Below are 23,970 nucleotides of genomic sequence, written 5' to 3'. Positions count from 1 at the left end.
AAACATAATGAGCTAGTATGCACCGCCGGTGTCCCTTCCGGTCCATGCCGAGGCAGCTGACATTTCCCCTCTGTGTGTCTTCTGGGTATCGCGGCTTCAGCGCTGCGAGTGGCTGGAGCCGCAATGTCGTCACTCCCGCACAAACGTGCGGGAGACTTCTTTACGGCAAGGTCCGGCAGGTGCCGGGCCTTAAGCTGAAAATCCCCTGTGCGCATGCGCCGCTGCATTCAGCGGGTCATTGCGAGGGGAATATCTCCTAAACCGTAAAGGTTTAGAAGATTTGTTTTTACCTACAGGTAAGCCTTATAGGCTTGCCTGTAGGTAAAAGTAAAAAAAAAAAAAAATAAACTTTACTACCACTTTAAAGGGGTTAGTCGCACTAGATTTTCGACCCATCTTTTCTCAGGCCAGGAAGTCCCAACTTCACTCTTACCTCCTTCCTTGACTCGGAGACAACATTTAGAAAAACAAACATTTCCACAATACAGCATCTTTAAAACCATGAGCGTCACACTCACATGTCATTATTAAAAGCATTCACCATATGTTAAAAATCTTTGTGCAATATAACAAAGGCTCACCAGAAGAAATCCTCAGGAAGTTACATGAAATGTATCAACCCCAAAGTGCCTTTTTTTTTTAGAAGTGTTTTGAAGACATACTGATTTTATCATTCTATGAGTAATAGTGATGCAAAAAAGCCCTCTGGTTTTAATGGTACTTATGCTAAAGCAGAATTACATTTTGTTGAGCCAAGTTCTGTCACGAGCTAGGGAACCCCTTTTTTTCCCCTGTCCTGATGTGGAGGCAAACTGGAGGATTTTTTTTTTAATTATCCAAGGATTGTGTATGTGACTCACTTTGAGGGCCGGGTTCACACCACATGCAATCCAGTGCATTTTGCTTCTACTTTTCATGCATTTTTGTTGCAGGTTATATAGTTTCCAATGGCAGAGTTCACACCAGTTCAGTCACCTCTAGGGCTTTTCAGTTCCAGAAAAAAAACGCAGTAAAAACGCATCAAAAATGCACTAGAAAGCTTTAAAAATGCACTGGACACTAGTATAGTGGAGGGTACAAGGAAAAAGCACCTGGAATGCATCTGGAAACGCATCATAAACTCATTAAAAACACGCATCCGGAAAGGATTTGGAGTGAGTTTTTGTGGTGTGAACTGGTCCTAAGAAAAATGAGTCAATTCTCTCTGGTGAGAATTTGCTTGTCCATTATATGCAGGTAACCTGGGGTAATGATACTCTAGTGTTCTTTCTGGTGAGCCGCAGAAAAAATAAAAACAAATCACAAGATCTGTGTAAATTAACACGTCTTGATATTGAAATTAAACTTATTAAAGATAGACTGACTCCCTTAAACAATAGCGAGGAATACAAGGAGCGATCCTTGAGTTTGAAAAAAAGGATTGGAAAAGGAGGAAGTCAAACAGAAAAATAAGAAAAATAAAAAGTTTAATAGAGATGTAGGAGACTACAAATCTGGATTGGTGTTTGAATGGCAAAGTAAATTACAGGAGAACGAGGGAAGTTCAGTGGAGATGGATACTGTACCCCCTTATAATCAAGATACAGGGAATTCAGCTGACTCCCGCTCACTCCCTAATATGCCCAAGAGACCCATCCTTCGTCCTAGGAAAGTGTCATATAAATCTCCTGTGAGAGAACTTCGACCCCAGCCTTTTCACTCACAGAAACCCCATCCTAAGGATCTGCAAGCTAAAGGACCTCCTCCTAAATCTCCAGGTTGGAGGAATAAAACAAAAAATCGTAGGCCGGAACCTCCTTATCGGGAGGATAACGATTTTGGCAGACCTCCATGGAGACCTTTTGAAATGGAACGATATAACGATTACTCTATTCCTGTTAGTAATCGCTTCCAACCCTTGCAGGACTATCGTCCCTATAGGGAACTCTTCCAGCAGGGCTGGGAACAGTACCAACAGCCTGATACTCCGAATAGATGGAATAGAAATGCTAGGCCTATTATCCACCTCCGCCCCCGTTTTATCCCCCCAGAATGGATAGACCATATAATTATCCTCATCAACAGGACCAGTGGAGGAATAGTGAATATAGTCAACAGAGGAACCAGAGGGGGCGGAAATCAAAGACTGAAAAGAAAAAGAGTTTAGCAGGTCAGGGGATCTTCAACCTTAGTACTATCACACCGACTCCAGAAGAAGTGTCTCTTCTGGATAAAGGGTTGAAGTTTGCCCCTCCTCAACCATTGAATAAATTCCAGGTACACATGGATATACACAAATACACAAGAAAGTTGAGTGTAAAGAGATTTTTCCTGTCTAACCCCATCAAGGAGTCCAGGAGTGTTGATCTAGTTGCTCAACATTCAAATCTTTCCAACGCTTCACTTTTTAACCCCCCTGGAGTTCTAACTCCTAATGTTAAGGTGTTTAGAGATGTACTTTTGAGAGATCTTGAAAAGATAAAGATACTTATTCTCCACTTCCAGATGATCCCCGTTCAGCTTATAGGAAGACACTGATTAAGTTAGTGAATCAGGGCTATACCTCGGGTGTGCTAAATAAAAAAGAGAAAGCTTTTCTCATTCCGGCATCCTCAAGGATTCCAGTGATATACTACCTGCCCAAGATTCATAAAGATCCGGTCCACCCTCCAGGTAGACCAATAATTCGTGGAATAGACTCGATCTCTTCCAGGGCAGGAAAGTATATCGACGGGTACCTTCAAACCCCTGGTCAGGGCCTTACCGGCCTTTATACGAGACAGCAAACATGTTATCAACTTGATGAACAATGTACCACATGAGGAGGGTCTTTGGCTAGTTACTGCGGACGTTACGTCCCTATATATACTATTATACCCCATCAATGGGGAATCTCCTCTGTTCACTATTTTCTAGACAGAGATTCCAATTTGTCTCTTGTCCAACAGAGGTTTATTATGGATCTCCTCCAGTTTGCCACAACGCACAATTTTTTTTGGTTTAGTGGCAAATTTTTCTTACAAAAGAGGGGTGTGGCCATGGGGGCAAAATTTGCCCCTAGTTTGGCAAACCTCATCATGGGCAAACGGGAGGACGACGTCCTCTATGCCAACCGCAGACCTGAATTGGTCTTGTGGGTTAGGTATATTGCCGACGTCGTCCTCCTATGGATGGGATGCAGGGAGTCCCTGGATGCCTTCATGGAAGTCCTGAATGCCAACGATCGGGGAATCAAATTCAAATATGAGGCGGACTAAAGGAGTGTCAATTTTTTGGACTTGGAGATACGTGTGGAGGAGGGTCAGTTTGTGACCTCCACATTCTTCAAGTCCACGGATAGGAACTCTTTCATTCCTCGTGATAGCTGCCATCATCGGGCTTGGTTGGACTCAGTCCCTAAGAGTCAATACTTGCGCCTGGGGCGAAATTGGAGCAAAGTGGAAGACTACAATGAACAGGCAAAGGTTTTGACCTCTAGGTTTATGGATAAAGGTTACCTTGCAGAAGACCTACACAGACAAACTTGTGAAATAGAAAAAGTGGACAGGAGTACATTACTGTTAGACAAACAGAATCAAGTAGCGGTTTAAAATAATTATACATGGCCTTTCGTTACAGGCTATTCTAGTCAGCATTTTACGATTAAAAAATTGATCCGAAAACACTGGCATCTCATTAAAGAAGATTCAGTGTTAGGCCCTGTACTCCCAGAACAGCCTCAGGTTGTCTTTAGGAGGAGTTCCTTCATTAAGAGACTCTCTGGCCCCTGGAGTTTGTGATCCTCCATCGAATAAACCTATATTATTTCAAAACATAATAGGTTATCATAAATGTAAAAAATGCGCTGTGTGTAAAATCAATGCAATAAGTGAGCGCAAAACTTTGAGTTTCACGTCTAATAGCACTTCCCAAACGTTCAATATAAGATCCTGCTCGACCACTCATGTGGTTTATCTATTGACCTGCCCATGCGGATTACAATACATTGGACGCACAATAAGGTCTTTCCAAGTAAGGTTCAATGAGCATATAGGAAATATAAGAAGAGGCTATAAAAAGCATTCAGTGTCTCGCCATTACAGAGAAGTACACGCAAGAGACCCTAGTGGTACTTCCTTTGTGGCCATCGACAACTTGAAACCCCATTGGAGAGGGAGGGTCTAAAAGAAGAGCCATCTCTAAGCTTGAGATGAGCTGGATTTAATCGGGTCGGGTGCCTTAGGCCTCGGGGGCTGAACGTAGATATTGAGGTTAATGCCTTTTTGGATAATTCCTGAGACGTTGTCCCTCTTTTCTATGTATGGTTTGGGATATAAAATTATTTTTTTACAGATGTGTGGCGAACCCTACTCTTCATTTGGGTTGTGTTTTTGTGCTACTTGGAGTGACTTTTCTAACACCAAAGTTGATTTAACTAATATAATCTCTAGCTCCATATGAGTGTTTGCATTCATGTAAACTTTCAATGAATGAATTGACATTTTTTGGTCCATATTACTGTTGTGAGACATTAGATGGTATTACCTAGATGATTGAATATTGTGGTTGTTCTTCCACTTTTTATCCACTAGATGGCTCTACAGAGTGTAAGTCCATTCTGCTTTTCAATTTAAACATTTTATATGGCTTATATTTTTCTTTACATAACTTATAGAATGATATATATATATATTTGCCTTTGTTCCATCACCACTTTAATGAGGAATAGATGTATCTGTGGTTATCTGCTTGTATGCAAGTTATTATTTGCATATATTGTGATAATCAGCCTAACCATGTTAATGCTGCCTAACACATTTTTGATGCTTGGAGATTAGAGATTGGGTGGAGACGACCCTTCTAGGGTGGTAAAGTGGAACTTGATCCATATCACAAGATATTTTTATCTGTGTTAAAGTGATCAGCCCTCTTTTGGATACTTCCGGTGTCTCCGTTTTTTCATCCGCTCTTAAAATAATCTCTGCGTCTCCCATTTGTTGAGAGGGATAAATTAGGGCGGATTCCATTGGCCATTGTCTGATGAGAGCGAGGCTTGGTTGCTCCTCCGTGGGTATATGAAAGGTGACTGTTCAGTGCGTCACCCGTGCCCTTTGATAAAGTCATGTATGACGAAACATGTCAGGGCGGAGCCACGCACTGACGTCACCGTGTTAACGTGACCCCGGAAGCACGGGCATACGTTTTGTTTTTTATGTTAGTTAGTGCCGGTAATTTTAAAACGTTTAGTGTGTGTGTGTATGTATGTGTATATATATATATATATATATATATATATATACACACACACATGTATGTATGTATGTATGTATGTATGTATGTATGTATGTATGTGTGTGTGTGTGTGTGTGTGTGTGTGTGTGTGTGTGTGTGTGTGTGTGTGTGTGTGTGTGTGTGTGTGTGTGTATATATATATATATATATATATATATATATATATATATATATATATATATATATATATATATATATATATATATATATATATATATAATGTATACGTTTTTTAAATAAACCCAGTTGTTATGGTACTTCACCATCTCAAGCCCTCGTTCCTTTGTTTTCCCTCCTGGTGATTCCATTGGGATATGGAGTTTTAGAGCGGAGTGGCTTACGAGGAGAGAACTACCTATATGCATCCGGAGAGTACCAGCTGGGAGCCGAGGAGTCCATTACCCTGAGATTTCCCTTTTCTGGATCAAGTGGATCTATATGCCTGTTTGACCCCCATCTAACAGGAGGTCCTACGTGTCTGGTAAGAGTACACCCTCACATCTCTCCTGGTGTGTTCCTGTGGAATTCCTCCCTCCTAATCAACCTCAATCTGAATCGGTGGTGGATTTCCCTTCATCTTTTCAATCCTTTCACCGTTTGGATGGTTTTTGGAATTGGACAATATTTCTTCAACCTTTGATGTTTTTTGGAACCATTACCAAATTTATATGCTTGGTTATATTTGCTAAGGGACAATTTTTCTGTAAAGATTTTCCTTCACATGATTTGTTCAAGCAATTTTTTGTCCTTTCATCTGGTACTAGTAGCATTACTTAGGACCTCTATTCATCTTATTCTAATTTACACATCTATTTATTCAATTTGGGTATTTATCCACAATTATATATATATATATATATATATATATATATATATATATATATATATATATATATATATATATATATATATATATATATATATATATATATACGCACATTGGTCAGGTTGCGTGTTTTTTCTAGCGCAACTTTTTCTTTGTTATACATTTTAGAAACTGAGTGATATTTATGTTTAATACTGAAGTATTAAACTACTACATTAGTGGAATTTTTACTTTTATTTTAATTTCAATCTTAAAAGCCTCAGGAAGGAGACGAGTGGTGGAGCAAGGTGATCCCTGTATAAACAGCAAATCCCGAGGGAATCGTGAAAAGCATGTGACTCAACTAATATAGCAAGTCCGTTCCATCTGGTGAGCCTTTGATTGTAATACTGCACAAAGATTTTAACATGTCGATGCCTTTTAATATAGAAATGCGAGTGTAATTTTTTTTTTTTTTATTTAGCTCTAATTGTTTGAGAGAGACACTGCACTATGGACTTTTTTTTATTATTTTTAAATGTTGCCCCCGAGTCAAGGATTAAGGAAGAAGGTAAAGGCATGAAGTGGGAGTTCATGGCACCAGAGGAGACAAACCTAATATGTGGGGCAACTGCCCCTTTTAAAGGCCAAGTTCACCTTTTCGGGGAAATGTCACTTTTCACAACAGAAGTCTTTTCTAATAGAATTTTGTGCCCAAGCCATCCCTATATACTTCTCTCTCACGTACCTAGTCTATGGAATCTGAATTTTCACCCATGTTCAAAAAAAAATGCATTATGAGACCTGACTTGTGCTGTCATGTGACCTTCCAGGAACTTCATATCTCACCTTCCAGGAACTTCATATCTCACCATGCACTGCCTTCCTGCATCACAAATAGGGCGTGTTTAACCACTCTGGGCAACACCTTCTTCATTAATATACCGATATTTTTTTGCACCCACTTTTTTACTTCTTACTTTGTAGTGGCCATACAGTTTATACAATCTCCTTTAGATCTACCATCAACTATGTAGTGCAAGGGTCTGCCTGATAAAAATTGTATTGATTGTGAAGGTGGGTCTTCCTATTACATAGTTTCTGACTGTACAATCAAGACTGCATAGTGTATGGCCAGCTTTATACAAGTATATGGGGATGCAGATATTAAACCGTCCAATGCTCTTGTAATTCAGGACCAGCTCAGAGAAGGAGAGGGGTTTAAGAGGGGGAAGAATATGACAAACCCCCTGCACAAAAGTTACCCCACCAGAGAATGGGCCACCAAAGGCAGCTGAAAGAACACAGCCAAGGCTGAAATCTATTCTTTAATAGTGCTTAAGGCAAGTTTTTGATCCACTCCACGCTGTAAAAACAGCAGGATCCTGGACACCGAATACATCTGTGGACGCCAACCCATCTCTTCACACAGATGTAGGCCTTCCATGTGCGATGGTAGATCTTTCTAGAAGACGACTTCCGCGTCCTCAACATGGTTGAGATGCTCGAGTCGGAAAGACCTCGGTCCCTTAGTAACTGGCTTTCAATAGCCATGCCGTTAAAGCCAGCGACTAAAGCAGGATGGAGCATGGGACCTTGAGACAGAAGGTCCTCCCGCATTGGCAGCCGCCAGGGCACATCCGCCACCAGGCGCACGAGATCGGCGTACCAAGGGCGCCAGAGCCAATCTGGAGCAATAAGAAACATCTGGATCCTCTCGACCTCCACTCTGCAGAGCAGCCAAGGAAGTAACTTCAACAGGGGAAAGGCATAAATTAGCCGATACTGAACCCACGGGGCTACCAGCGCGTCTGCCCAACGATCTCTGGACCTGGCCACAAACCTTGGCACCTTGCGGTTGAGACAAGAGGCCAGGAGATCCACATACGGAGTGCCCCACCTGCTTCAAAGGAGTTGAAACACCTCCGGATGCAATGACCATTCTCCCTGGTCCAGCATCTGGCTACTCAGGTAGTCGCATTTCCCTGTTCTTCCTTACCGTGAGACGATCATGGGTATCCCTGCGACGATCGAGTCCGCGGAACCCGCGGTCGGGTTCACGAAGCTTGTGGCGGGCACGCGTCCACAATGCTGCGCTCTTAAAGGGGACGTATATATACGTCCTTCTGCCTGTCCGTGCCATGCTGCCGACGTATATAGTCGCGCGCTCGTCGGCATGCAGTTAACGCGCTTTTGTACTTTACAAAATCGATCAGTCTTCAGGTAAAGCAGTGCTCTTTGATAATGAGTGCGTGTGAGTACAGAGGTGGGCGGGAGCAATCGCTTGAAGGGGAAGGGCAGGTGCAGGGTGTGTGTTCACCTTTTGCAACATGGTACACCCATATTCAGGGTGTAATATGTTACAAATCCACCAGCTCCCTTATGCGACAGGCGATCTTCTTCCCCGCCTCTGTCATTCTCTACCAGGAACGTCTGCCCATCCGGGCACCCAACTCATTTACAGAGTTCTGTGAATAGAAAACTACAAGGTCCGGCAGCCTTTGTGGCTGTCTGCTTATAGTTCTCAATAAACTATTATGGCGCTGCTAAGAGCTGTGGTAGTTCATTGATGCTTCCTGTTAGTAGCTGCTTGGTTGTATGATGTATGGCCAGACAGCTTACACACAGTCTGCCAGAGCCCTGCATTGCTGATCTCAAACTTTTTTTACCTGCAAAAACATGTGCATTTAAAAATAAAATAAAAAAAAAAGGTGAACTTATCCCTTGGTGAGGTTCAGCTACTGAACTACTTTACTAACATTTTTCCTGTCCCAAATAACAGGACGGGTAGCAGGAGATAATGCAGTTAAGACAAGAAGCAGAGGTTATGCCTTTCCTAGAAGATAGAGATTTTTTTCTTCTTTTCTTCAGTCTGCTCATAGAATTTGTAAAAAATAAATAAAATCTTTGCCATTCTAAAGCTTCCTCCAAGCACTTAGCATATTTTATATATTCTGTACTTGCCAAGTCTGGCTGCATCCATTTTAATTGTGGGCAGCTGAAGCTGCTGCCTGTTCACCCCCTGGACTTACATAGAGACACAGCTCTGCAGATTTCATTGGCTCTCTTATGAATCACCCCCCCCCACCCTTGATGGCAAACTCTCACAAGAGAAAGAGCTGTGCATGTCATAAGCCCAGGCTTTTTACCAGACAAGAAACAGGAAGTTGGCTGTATAAGGTATTTACTGGCAGAAAAAAAAATGTTTTACAATCCAAAGTTAAAACATCGGCAGAAGATTTAATAGATGGAAAGTTTAAAAATGAAGGCCCGCTTTAAGATAAGCAATGGGCACATGATGCATGAGATTGGTGGTTAAGGCACCTTTCACACGGATGGCTGTTTTGCCGCAGTTAAAAGCATGTAAATGTTCTGTGAAATTCAAGGCTCCAGGCACTGAGATTAGCTGCATTTGTACATTACGATTACGTGCGGTTACATGCGGCCGCATTTAGCTGCGGTAGTCATTCCCATAGCAATCCATTTTTTTTGATGATGTGCTTCCTGTTTTTTTTTTTTTTTCAAGCAGCTATCCGCATTTGATACAAAAGACTGCGATTACCTGCGGTTAAGTGCATATAGCTGCGCTAAATCGCACCTGGACGCATTCAATTCTATTTTTTCTATACGCACCAAACCACATGTAACAAAATCGCAGATAAACGCTGTGTGTGAATGGGGCCATAGGAAAGCATTGTGTGCTTTTAGCTGCGGTAGAAAACCCACAACTAAAAGCACCATTCTATCTGTCCATGTGAAAGGGGCCTAATAAGACGACTGTACAACACAGACTTTTGATTTTCACAAGTTCACGTGTATATTTTGATTGACTGGAATACATCAACATGTATTCTTGTTTGTAGTCCTAAGCTAGCACCAATATATATTTGTACAAATAAAAGGTGTATAACACACAATACAGTAGCAAAAAAAAAAGATATATGTTTGCAACCTCAAAACCGAAGCAATCAATTGCAAAACATTGCCCATGATCAAATCTAGCAAAAAGTCATACGTGTTCATTAGCATTTTGTTTTCCTTCAACTGATTTTGAGGAATCAAACAGAAGATACAAGTGATAGAATGGGTGAATTCTGGAATGTCAAGCCAACATGTTGTCTGTTTTGGATACAGCGATTTACCATTTCTGTTGCATCATATAATTCCAGACATCAGAAATTACCTGAATCAAATGGTCAACTGCATCAAAAATCAGCACATGTATTTGTAGCCTATCCCTTCCAAGAGTGACCACAGTGTTTCAATATAGAAGGCTTTGACTACCCCTTCCAAAATGTTTGGGCACACACATTGCTGTTGGTAGATTTGTCTCAGCATATACATTAGGACCTTGCCCATGCACATGTTATGTCAACCGGTCTATGCCCTAGAAATGTAAAGGCTATATGGCCATCACACACTCACTTGTGTTCCATGGTGGAGGAATCTTTTTTCCGAGAGTCCGCTATCTCCACTCCATTCTTGGTCCAGTAAGTGACATTAACAGACCCAAGGCTTCCATTTTGGGTGAGGTTACACTGTAACACAATGGGGCCAGGCTTTATAAAAACATCTTCACTGGCATTGATCGATGGCCCTGAAAGAGTAATGTGTCAGTAGTGATAATTAATACCATCAGTCACAAGACAAAGGCTAATAATTTGTTTTGGATAGTATATACCCTCCATTCACATTATGAATATGGCAAATTTCTCAAGAGCACATTTGATATAACACACAGGGACACTGACAAACAAATAATGAAAGCACAAAGTCAAAAGACAACATAAAACTATATACAGTCAAGACTCAAAGCTCACACATTTATTTTAATGCTGAATTTTCAATGCTGTAGATTTGAAGGCTTTCCCATGAAACAAGTGAAGGTTTAAATATTATAAGCCTTAATATGGCAAAGCAACTACATATCAGAATTGCTGCAGACAGGACCTGCTTAGCCATTTTCATCATTTAGAAAAAAGTGCCATAAACCAAAATTTGTTAGTATGCAGTAAAAGACCCAGAAAACCCAACATGTAAGTTCTTGGCATTGAAAAAAAAAAAAAAACACATTAAAGATGTGGGATCGGATTTGCAAATAAACTAATCTAGCTTTTGTAAATTTTGTAATATTGTGAATAGCAACTGAATAATCACCTTGATGCTCACAATTCAAAGTGATTCAATCATTAAACGAAAAAACTGCCAAGAGGTTTGAAGTGCAGACATCAAGAAGTGCCTACGCTTACCTGCAACAGCTTTAAGTACCCCCCACTTTGCCCAAAACCTGAACCAGTCTAACAGGCAAAGCTTTTGGCATTTCCAGATTATGCTTATAGTCTTGAACATCCAGACTGGCCAGTGAAAAAGCCAATCAACGTCATGGGCCCGAGGGAGGGAGAGAGAGTGAGTGGTCCAGCGAGTGAACGACACTTCAAATCTGTTCGTAATTATTGGTGACGTAGCTACACCATATTAAAGCAAAAGTTTAATCTTATATTTTGCCTTCCTCGAATCCTCCCCCCGGCCCCCCATTAACATGCTAATGGCATTAAAGTGGTTTTAATGTCTAAACATCTCATTTAATCCAAACGCTGTGCACACCTGCAGCACTCCTCTCCCCTCACTTCTGTGTCTCACTGGCTTTGCTGGGGCACTGGGAGCCATTTGCTCCCAGTGCCGTCAATCAAAGCCAATGACAAGTAAGCGGGGGTGGGGCCAAGTCCTGCTATCTGTGTCAATGGATGCAGCTGCGGGACTCAGGAGCAAGCATGCACAAGTGCCCTAATGGGAAGCGGCTTCCTAGGGGTATTGGACAGAGGAGTAGCCAGGAGCGCCAGCGAGGAACCCGAGAATAGAAGGTTCAGGTATGCTCTGTGCATATCCATTGCACAAAGCCGGTAAGTTTGGGTTTTTTTTTTAATTTAATTTTTTTCCTTTACTATTTCTATTACATACCTTGCTTTTGGCCCAGTAGCACCTGCTGAGTCTCGGTTTATCTATGCAATGGAGGCAGATTATAGCTGATGGGGGGGGGGGGGGGTGTTGAACAACAGGGTGCTCTACGCCAGCACACAGAGCAGCCTGTCTCAGTATTTATGATGCAAGCTGTGGGGTTGATTCCTGGAAGTAGATATCCAGCTAGTCGGGGGGGGGACAAAACTTCCATTTTTCATTAAAGGGCACAGGTCAAAGACATTTGGGGCATTATTTCAGATTCCAGGGAGAAATAAGTGAACATAGGTCAAGAATGGGAAGCAAGCAGTGTCGGGAAACAAGAGATTTGACCCTAGATGGTAATCAATTTTGAGCCCAGACCCAATTGCAATATGCCCTACAAACTATTTTCTGTAATAAAAGTTTATTTCCTCGTACCAAGTGAAGTAAAAATCAAGTAGATATTTTGGGAAGGGGTATTCAGCTTTCTAGCTTTTCATAGGAATCACTGATTTAAGGAGGCCACTTATCCCTCAAGACCTGGGTTTCAACAGTCATGGCATTAAAGCCTGCAACTGAAGCAGGGTAGTGAACTGGTAATTGGGATGAGATCCTCACAATCTGGAAAAGGCCCACAGAATGTCTTATCAGGTCAGAGTGCCATATTTGCCTGGTCCAGTCCAAAGCTATGAAGATTACTGAAATGCCTTCCATCTTGAAACCTACAGAGCAGGTGAAAATAAATTCAGGGGAGGATAACCCTATATCAGGCTGTACTAATCATGGAGAGCCATCAGAGAATCTACTGCTTCCTTCACAAGACAAAGCTGCCCAGTTTGTTGCTGGACCAGGAGGTCCACATTTGGCATCCCCCCAGTTGTGACAAGTCCTGTCTACAGAGGCCAGAAAATCCCCATGATGGGAGGTTAGGGCAGTTTGGTGGGTTCCATGCCCAATTTTGGGGTCAGAATAAAGATAGAAAGGAACACTGCCCCTTGTGATGTGGTAACTGTGAAAAGGTTGGAATAAAATCTCAAACCTTTTTGTACAGGAACTGGAGCAATAAGTTCTGTTAACTTGCGCAGACACAAGGCTGAAAGACAAAAAATCACCTCACCTACAAAGTCAGAGACGCCGTCTTTCCAGATGTTCACAAAAGCTGTCAGATGTCTACCCCTAATACAAAAAGTGGTGGTGGTCTTTTAATCTAAAGCGGATTTGTCTGTAGGTTTGGAGGTCTAGGGTTTGTGGTTAAATTTGGCTTCTAAATTGGGTTTGGTCTTAGATTAATCATTCCATCACAGGACTCTCATTGTGGACTTGTTGTTTTATCATACTTTTATATGACACTCTATTTTTACAAATTTTTATTGCATGTGCCAATACCTCTGTTATTTGATATTTTCCATTTTAGACTATAAAGTGTTATTACGCCACCAATCGAGCGCTGCTTCTTTTGTTTTCGTGTTTTCATGAGTACCCTTACCCCAGTGACATTCATGATTATAGGAGTTCAATGCAGTTTCAAAAAGGCACCTGACCTTCGGGAAGGCATGCACAAAAAATTCTGGCAATAAAACAGGACACATCCACTAACTCATCTACATAGTAGTGTAGGGTTGCCAACATGAGCGCTGAGCGGAGAGGGAAGGAAACTGGATCCTTTACAATTTTTATCGATTCCCTTTATGTTTGACAGACAAACATCATAGCTGTGGCAGGTTGCAATACATGGTTTGACAGAAAACAAGGTTTTTAAAATAATTTTCAATGCTTTCATTCAAAAGAATGTTTTACTTACAGAATCCTTAATAAAACAGACTATTCTTGTAAAGAATATGCCAGTGTTTAAAGCTGTGGTCCACCTATTTACACAGGCAAGTGTCCTTATTTTGAAAATCAGCAGCAACAAATACTGCAGCTGCTGACTTTCAAAATAAGGACACTTACCTGTCCAGCACGCCTGCGATGTCCGCATCCAAAGCCAATCTACCGCTCAGCTCTCAGATGCTGCCGCCATCTTCGGTAAGGGAATCAGGAAGTGAAGCCATGTGGCTTCACTTCCTGGTTCCCTACTGTGCATGCATGAGCCGCGCTGAATGATTTTAATGGTCCCTGCTGTCATCTGGGACCTGTGTGTTTCCGAGAAGATAGCAGGGGAGGGGCGCCAGACGTATCGTAGATACCCGTAGATAATGAGGCTATCTATGCCCGGAAGTGGGTGCAAATACCCGTCTTATACAGGTATCTGGTCCGCCCTCTCCCTGAAAGGTGGCAACTGTGACACCGGAGGGGGGGAGGAATCCGGACAGCGGAGGTTCCATTTTTGTGTGGACCTCCGCTTTAAGACGTGACATTGCTGGATTAACAGGGAGAATGGCCCACTTATTAAAGGACTCCTCAAAACAATAATGGCAGCAGGCAGGAAAGGCAATACCCAACAGCGCTAAAGACGACTCAGATGAATGCAGGGACTCAAGCAGGGGAAATGAGCCAGGCTCTCCGTTTCAGGACCTTAAGAGGAAACACTGCAGGCTGAACTACAACTGTAGCAGTGTTTTGACACTTTGGAAACCAAATGGGAAGGGGGTTCTAATAAAAGTAGTTTCTGATGCGCAGCACCACACAGCCTTGATGGGGTTTTTTTTAATAAATAAATGAAAAAGTGATTAATCTTTCAGTAGAGAAAATAAATCCATTCTCCTAGATCAGTGGTCTCCAAACTGCGGCCCGGGGCCAGATGTGGCCCTTTTCTTGGTTTCATCTGGCCCTTAGGGGGCTTTTTTAATTATTGGCACTAATGAAGGGCAGAATTCCTCCCAATGACACCAATGATGGGGCAAAATTCCTCCCAATGATAGGGCAGACTTTCTCCCAATAACACCAATAATGGGGCAGACTTTCTCCCAGTTATGGGGCAGACTTTCTCCCAATGACACCAATGATGAGGTCCAATGACACCAATGATAGGGGATTTTGTACTCCTGATGGCCACAGTCTGGCCCCCTTAAAGTCTGGAGGACAGTAGTCCGGCCCTTTGTTTAGAAAGTTTGGAGACCCCTGTCCTAGATCATTAGCAAAAAAAAGAGGAAAAAATGTGAAGGGGTGGTCTGTGTACAAATCCTCGTATTGGCAGCAGTATAACCCAAATACTTCTGAATCGGGCATAGTTTTTTGCATACATTTGCAAGTTTATGTGGAAGCCACACTGTATTTGCATGCAAACTGCCCTAGGTAAACACCTACATATGATGCTGATCTTTCATGATTGAAAGAACTGAAATCAAATAAAAGGGGAAGGCCAAGGACTGAAAGCGGAGGTAGAAAAAGCTAGATGACGCTAGATGCCCCCCATATCAGAAAATGGGGTGGGCTGTGGCTCACTGCAGTTTCTAAACCACACTGGGAAGCTTGTCATGTGCAGTGAAGCTAGAAGAAGTAATTTCAGTACAGAAAATGAGCAGGTACAACCATGCAAGAAGGTAGGTTAGGCTGGAGTTTGGCTTTAACTGCATACAGTGCCTTAAAAAAGTATTCATACCCCTTGAAATTTTCCACATTTTGTGATGTTACAACCAAAAAAGTAAAATGTATTTTATTGGGATTTTATGTAATAGACCAACACAAAGTGGCACATACATGTGAAGTGGAAGGAAAATGATAAATGATTTTCAATTTTTTTTTTTTACACAAATATCTAAAAAAAAAAAAAATGTGACGTGCATTTATATTCAGCACCCCCTGCAAAAATACCTTGTAAAACCTCCTTTCGCTGCAATTACAGCTGCAAGTCTTTTAGGGACATCTCTACCAGCTTTGCACAGGAGAGTGACATTTGTGCACATTCTTCTTTGATAAATAGCTCAAGCTCTGTTCGACTGGATTGAGAGCGTCTGCAAACAGCAATTTTCAAGTCTTGCCACAGATTCTCAATTAAAATTTAGGTCTGGACTTTGACTGGGCCATTTTAACACATGAATGTGCTAAACCATTCTATTGTAGCTGTGGCTGTAGGTTTAGAGTTGTTGTCCTGCTAGAAGGTGAACCTCTGCCCCAGTCTCAAGTCCTTTGCAGACAAACAGGTTTTCTTCTAAAATTGCCCTGTACAGTATTTGGCTCCATTCATCTTCCTATCGACTGATCAGCTTTCCCTGTCCCTGCTGAACCATGTGCAGTGTTAGTTTTCTGTCACACATAGCATATTGCATTTAGATTTTAGTTAAAAAGTATCAGAGTAAAGGGGGCTGAATACAAATGCACGCCACACTTTTCAGATATTTGTTAAAAAAAAAAAAAAAGAAAAAAATGTGTGAAAACCATTTATACATTTTCCGTCCATTTCACAATTATGTGCCACTTTGTGTTGGTCCATCACATAAAATCCCAATAAAATACATTTACGTTTTTGATTGCAACATGACAAAATTTGCAAGGGGTATGAATACTTTCAAGGCACTGTAAATACATATTCAATAATAAAAACATTTTGCAAAAAAACTCAAGATACTCGATGTATTTACATTTACTTTAATGTTAAATGCCAATTAACCACTTAAGACCCGGACCAAAATGCAGGTAAAGGACCTGGCCAGCTTTTGCGATTCGGCACTGCGTCGCTTTAACTGACAATTGCGCGGTCGTGCGACGTGGCTTCCAAAACAAAATTGGCGTCTTTTTTTCCCACAAATAGAGCTTTTTTTTTTTGGTGGTATTTGATCACCTCTGCGGTTTTTATTTTTTGCGCTATAAACAAAAATAGAGCGACAATTTTGAAAAAAAAATCTATATTATTTTCCTTTTTGCTATAAAAAATAACCCCAAAAAATATATAAAAAAAAAAAAAAAAAAATCGCAATAAGCGTTTATCTATTGGTTTGCGCAAAATGTATAGTGTTTACAAAATAGGGCATAGTTTTATTGCATTTTTATAATTTTTTTTTTACTACTAATGGCGGCGATCAGCGATTTTTTTTCGTGACCGCGACAGACAATTTTGACAAATTTTTGGGACAATTGTTATTTTCACAGCAAAAAATGCTATATAAATGCATTGTTTACTGTGAAAATGACAATTGCAGTTTGGGAGTTAACCACTAGGGGGCGCTGAAGGGGTTAAGTGTGACCTCATACGGGTTTCTAACTGTAGGGGCTGGACGTGTGACGTCATTGATTGTGTTTCCCTATATCAGGGAACACACGATCAATGACGGCGCCACAGTAAAGAACGGGGAAGCTGTGCTCTCTACAGCTCTCCTCGGTCTTCAGCTCCGGGGACCGATCGCGGGACTCCAGCGGCGATCAGGTCCGTGGGTCCCGCGGTCACGGAGCTTCGGACCGGGTAGCGGGCACGCGACCCACGTCTGGGCATTTAAAGGGGACGTACAGGTACGTGCTTGTGCCCAGCCGTGTCATTCTCCTGATGTATATGTGCAGGAGGCGGTCCTTAAGTGGTTAAAGCCTCCTAGTCAGGCAATTTTTTTTCCCCAATGTGTGCATTCACTACTGTAAAAGCTGCCATGTGTAGACAGGGCCAAAAGAAAGCTGGGGCGCTTCTCCAACAAAGAGAACACATCAGTCTGGGTACCTAGAAGTCCGACACTTGCTCTACCCAAAACTTCAAACATCAATGCCCATACTCTGTAGCGTTGCTGACCAGAAAACTGACCACGACAAGTGTCTGACCATTGGTCACCCAGACCATTATACTCTGAAAGCAGTGGTCCAGCTATCCAATGTGCTGTCTAAAGGGGGCAGAGCTGCTGAAAAATGTTTCCGCTCACTAACCATGCAGATGCTTTGCGTATAGTTCTGAGCGTGGCTGGTAATCCCTCTTTAGTGGGTTCAGCTCTTTTGCTATGTGGCTCATTAATCCCTGGATGCAACACCTGTCTCTCTGCACTGGTAGCTGGATACAGTCTTTGCTGCAAGTCAGGAGGGCCGAGGTTGCCTACCCCTGATGTAAGTAATGTCATGTTACAAGTTTACAAATTCCTGTACCTTTGCAATCTTTTTTTTTTTTACATTGGCTGACTGGATAATTCCCGATCATTGCTGAGGAGCTGCCGGGTTGTTCTCTTCCCTTGATCTGTGTGCCCGCATTAGAGACTATTCATATGGACTTCTCACCTTATGGACATAAAGGATCTTGTGGGCATATCATTTGAGAGCTGAATGAGCATTTGTGTGCATGTATTTTTACATGAATCTATCTGGTTGTCTACAGAATTTGAAGCTGGTGAATTTATTTTTATTATTATTAAAAATGGATTTAACACAAACTAACAGTATGTGTGCATATTGCTGTAGGGCAGTGGTGCCCGACCAGTGGCCCGCGGAGCCCTCTGATGTGGCCCGCGACCTCCTGCTCTGGAATAGAAAGAATACTGTTAAAGTTTATTAGTCAGTTTATTGCTAAAATCACAGTGTATATATGGGCATATATGTTCCACATTGGTTACTGTGCTGCTTTCAAACTGATCTGCAGAGCAATTTACCTGCGGGTTATCTGCACTGAGCCATAGACTTCTGTTATTACCTGCGAGTTTGGTGAGCTTGCTGAAAGTGCACCAAACCTGCAGAATATAATAGAAGTCTATTGCAAAGTGCAGGAAAGGTACACTGCGTGCCATTCACCCTCTCCGTTCACTGTGGCCTCCGACCGGTTACCAAGTCGCTTAAGTGACCCTCGCTCTTCAAAAGGTTGGGCACCCCTGCTGTAGGGTATTTGGAATAAATTCTTAAAAACACTTAAAAGAAGTTTGAGGGGGGGGGGGATGCTTACCTCAATGCTGCAGCTCAAACCCTGAGAACTTTGATCGCTCAGTTCTGTCAGCTCTGAGCAGAAATATGTTACTGTCTGTTTCTGCTCTGCCCCTTCAGTGTTCACTGGAGCACCAGGCTTCGGAAGGGGCAGCAGCAGCTGACTTTGGCTCTACGCTGCGCACTGCAAAAGCCAGTTGTCAGGCAGCTAGGCAGATCCCAATAGGATCAGGATTAGGGATGAGCTCCAGCGTGTTCGCACACCCCACGTGCAGAGCCAGCCAGGAAGTCGGCGCTGCGCTAATCACAGGCAGTGAGACATTTCCCAACCTCTGCAGCCGCGCATCGGGACAATGTCTCTGCCTGTGATTAGCGCAGCGCCAACTTCCTGGCGGGCTCTGCACGTGGAGTGTGCGAACACACCGGAGCTCATCCCTAGTCAGGATCCTTCCAGAGTCTGAAGCATAAAGTGTGCGGTCAGGTGATTCTGGGTCACAGGAGAGCAAAAAGTAGTTCACTCCTGTGACCCAGAAGAGAAGTGTGACCAAAAAAGATTGGGTCATATGTTTTTAAGGCTGGGTTCACACTATTGCGAACTAGATATGGTTTTCCCTGCATTCAATTAGCATGTCAGGAGATTGCGACCGGCTCTCTATGGAGCCGTTTCACACGGAGAGGCTCCGATGCAAATTGTACAGGGGTCCTGTGCATCTTCTGGTCCATTTCAGCCAAACATTCGGACCTGAAACGGTGAACAAGGATGCACAGGACCCCTGCTGTGAGCCACTCTGTGCAGCAGTGTGAACCCAGCCTAAAGAGTAACTCCACTTTTGAGAGCAAATAGCTTTGTTTCAACAGATTTATCACATGCAGATTCTGAACGAGAGGGTTTATTAATAAGCTAATAATTTGAAGTGATTTTTTTTTAAAGAAAATTTTTAGTTAAATTAAAAAACACGGCTTGTCTAACAATTGCATATACTATATTTTTCTTTGTTTGCTATATTTATTCCATGAAAGCCAAATTACCTTTTAAAAACGCACTGATGCACACCACAAACCACAATTCATCCTGCTGTGCACTTTTCAGTACAGAACGTTGGCTTTACGCAGCTGATATACAGCAGCCTGTGTTAACTACTTAATTACTATGTGCATTGTAGTACAAGTGGGCCAAGCATTGGCAGAAAAAAAAATTCAAGTCAAAAGCTACAAATACTGCAGCTGCTGACTTAATATATGGACACTTACCTGTCCTGGGCGCCCACAATGTTGGCACCCGAAGCGGATCTGTCCCGCAGCTCTCGGGTGCTGCCGTCGCCATCTTCGGTAAGGGAATCAGGAAGTGAAGCCTTGCGGCTTCACAGCCTGGTTCCCTACTGCGCATGCGCGAGTCACGCTGCACGATCTTACTGGTCTCTGCTGTCTTCTGTCTTTTTTTTTAACCAAAATTTTCATGTGGTAATCAGCCAGTAACATTCTGTCAGTTTAAGGGTGGCTGCATTCACGCCTCCGCTGTATCCATTGAGGAACAATGTAGCTACGCTTGCACATCAGCAAATCACTGAAGAGGGTAGTGTCAAATGGACCAGTATATTTAAGTCATGGGTGCTCAACCAGTGGCCCCCCCAGCTGTTGCAGAACTACAAATCCAATGAGGCATTGCAAGACTGAACGTTTGAAGCATGACGCCCAAAGGCATGATGGGACTTGTAGTTCCACAACAGCAGGAGGGACGCAGGTTGAGAAACCATGATTTAAATGGGTTTTAAGCCCAAATTCAGTTAACACTCTAAGCAGTCCATAAAATGTCTCCATCTGTAACAAAGGTTTTACATAAATGAATAGAAGCTGACCATTTTATGCACCCGTCAGTGGTAAATGGTTTGTCTGATGTTATAACCGATCATGTCTGCAGCACCATGGCAACTTCAAATGAAACGGAGGCCCAGATAGCAGCCTTCTTTGGCTGCAAGGGATATGGGGGTTTAGTTCCAATTTAATGAGAGGGACAGACTATCATATTTTTGGCCAATCCACTATCGAAAACTTTAGCTGCCAGATATTTTTTTCAAATAAGAGTTTTATCTGTGCATATTCCTGAACTGTAAACCTACTAAAGTATTTGTTCATATTAAGAAATGTCATGGAAAACTGCATATCCAAAATAATCATTGTGTTGGCTTTACTATGTGTAAATTGGTAGTGCTCCAGAATGTTGAGAGATGACAGCATACAGAATAAATCGGCCTTACAAGGGAATACTTAAAGATCCTGGTATGTGTACACAAGGCTTGTAGCCAGAAGGGTGTGCTTAGCCGATCAGCTTTGGGCACAAGCCTGAGCCTCAGCTCTAACCACGCAAGAAGTGCTGGTGGTTGTCTGGCATACAGTGCTGCAGGATATAAACACAGAACAAGCTGCTTAATATTCTGGCCACTTGTTCCTGCAGTGTACACCAGAGTTCAGCAATCACCTTTCTGCAGAGCTCAAGATGAGAAGAATACAATCTGTTGCATTATTGTGGGGGGACCTTGAAACAATTTACACACAGGAAGATTTGCCCTGTAAAATATAAGGCGGCAAAGCCAATCGTATTTCTTCATTTGCCTTTTAAAAACACCTCAGCTGCTGCAGATTTCACACGCAAAGGACAATAAGCTCAGAATCCCACCACTCAGACACTAAAAGCAACAATAAGACACATCTTCCAAGAATAGGTTTTAAATGAAATGGTGGTAAACTGGTACAGTTCCAAAATGCAGACTAATAGTAAATCAACAGATATGGATTACATTGCCAGAGAAAAGAAAAGATAAAAGACAGTAGCCAAAGTACTGTTATCACTTACAGAACTCATTGACCTCTATAGACTGCAGATACACAGAACCAAAGCTGACAAGATTTGAAATAATAGCCAAAAAAGACTAGAATTAAAAACGCAACAGAACAAGGCAAGTTAAATGCTGTAAATACTCCTGATTCACAAAAACACGAGACACAGAAAACAGATGTACTGCTACTGGAACGTAGAAAATTTGAGGAGCTGCACTTCAGGCTAAAAGAAAGAGGAGTTATATCTAGGATGTAAAGACAATGCACAAAAAAAAATCTACAAAAAGCATACTAAAAAGAATGGAACCTACAAAAGACAGATATACACAAAAATTGGAGCATGTTTGTCGTGCCATCGAGGTTTGACTTCTCCGATTCCTAAAACAAGAAATTAGTGGTTGAAGGAAGCATCTAGGGCTACGTATGGTGGAAGAACCGAAGGATCAAAAAAACACGAGACAACAAGATGGTTGATCAAGGATCTCAGGTGGTGGGGAAAACGGGGCACACAGATTTACTAGATCTCATCTAGATACTAAAAATCCACTACGATACGGGAGAAGGGTGGACTCACTCTGCAAGACGCTTACGGTGGCCTGGGCTCGGATCCAAGTTATGGATGGGTTTTGTCTCAAGTCATTCCGTCGGGCGTCGTTGCTTGCCCGGCACTCATACGTGCCAGAATCTTCCAGTGTCAGACGTGTTATTCTCAGCACACTCACCCCATTTGTGCCATAGGCTGTATTTATAAAGACCCGGCGCTTCCGTGCACCGTCCCATAGCTGTTTGAAAGACTCAACCCGGTTGACTTCAGCATACCACCATTGGATCTCCGGTGTGGGGATCCCCGCCACATCACAGTAAAGTTCAAAGGCATCCCCTGTTAGTTTAGTTTCTGACATAGGCGACTTGACAAACCCAGCTATGGTTAGAGGGGTTAGCGGAGAGGCAGTGATAGACCAGTGGGAAGAAAAGAACAAAAGGTGCAGAAAGAAAAAGAAAAGCAAATAAGAATGCAGATAACAGAAAAGATTAAAAAGAAGAAAAGACAATTTTGTCTAAGCTATTTACAATTTTTCAGCACGGATGGTCTTAAGAAAAGAAAAAAAAGAAAATTATCCTTCACACCCATCATTCTTATGTTTACACTCTTAAGCAACACCATGATCTATATTACAAAAGTGCTGGTTTTCTCAGGTAGTTCCTTTACTGCACATGGACTGGAATTCTCCGATGGAGCTTTTAATAGTTTTCATTAAAAATAGCAGTCAGTGTTACAAAGCAATATTAAAATGCATCCTTTGGGGCGTGCAATATAGGTTGACTTTTCATTTAAATTTATGACCCATAAAACCAAGAGACAAATACTTCACCCAATTCAGTGAGTGTTTCGCACACTATGCAGTCACTTTCTTGATCGTATGTGAAATGATCACTGTATTGGGTGGAATGTCTGTTTATATTCTGATTTTAAGGCTCAGATTTAAGTGTTGATTTAACAGACAACCAGTGTGAGACTTTGCCCATTTCTCTAATGTTAGATGTTGATGGTGCTCTCTGAGGAAAATGGAAGGACCAGCAAATCACACTTTCACGCGATTTGTCCTACGGTCACATTAAAGAAACATGTAACTTGCACAGGCAGTAAACCTTCCACACAGATTTTGTTGCATTTCAACTACAACTAAAGTTTCTATGGGAAACAGTCTAGTCCACTGCAGTCAGGGAATGCCATTTTAAAGTGCCGTTTCTCTCAGGACTGTTTGGATAAATTACTAGGTCCTGCATGCTGGAAAGAAAGTTCACTGTGATAGAACACTATGAAAGCATGTTTTACCCAATTGTTGGGTATGACACATGACATGAATGTCTTATCACTTCAGAAAATCTCAGTATATGGCCTTAAAAAAAAAAAAAAGTCCCTCATTCGCAGATTCAGGACTCATCCATGCAGTAACATGAAGGCATTACACTCTGCCCATGAACTTTCTTCCAATAAAATTCTCCAATGATGGATAGCAGCGATGTTGCTAGCAAAATCTGGTACTACATTACAATCTTAGAAGGTAAACTCCAAGGGCAGCAATGTGTTTTTAAAGGGCACAGGCTCTGGTGGGGCTATAAAGCAGATCACAGCTTCAGTCTAGTGGTATCCGGATCTGGACTAAGCCTGTAGGATGGAATCTCAAACATTTCAGTCCCTGGGCCTGCACACGTCAAATCCATATTTATGTCCTCATAGGTTGTCCTCATTATACAATAATTAAAACAAACTCCACTTTTTTTCTTTTTTTTTTTCTCTCAACAAAACAATCCCCTCTGGGTGATCCATGTACATTGCAGGGATTGTAACAAATATGTTGCAGATTCCTACCTTTTGTTGT

General features: G+C 42.1%; 1 protein-coding gene across 2 annotated transcripts in view; it reads right to left on the bottom strand.

Moving 5' to 3' along the window:
* Positions 1–23,970, bottom strand: part of NPTN (neuroplastin) — a 108,263-nt gene that overhangs the window by 48,820 nt on the left and 35,473 nt on the right. For both annotated transcript variants that reach the window (XM_040343024.1, XM_040343023.1), the window contains exons 2-3: positions 22,161–22,508; positions 10,481–10,652 (exon numbers count right to left, since the gene is read on the bottom strand). In XM_040343024.1, the coding sequence (XP_040198958.1) occupies positions 10,481–10,652; positions 22,161–22,508 (520 nt within the window). The remainder of the gene's footprint in view (positions 1–10,480; positions 10,653–22,160; positions 22,509–23,970) is intronic.

Source organism: Rana temporaria, chromosome 3 (assembly GCF_905171775.1).
Source record: "Rana temporaria chromosome 3, aRanTem1.1, whole genome shotgun sequence".
Taxonomy (NCBI): Eukaryota; Metazoa; Chordata; class Amphibia; order Anura; family Ranidae; genus Rana; species Rana temporaria.
This window is presented reverse-complemented; position numbering and strand designations above follow the sequence as displayed.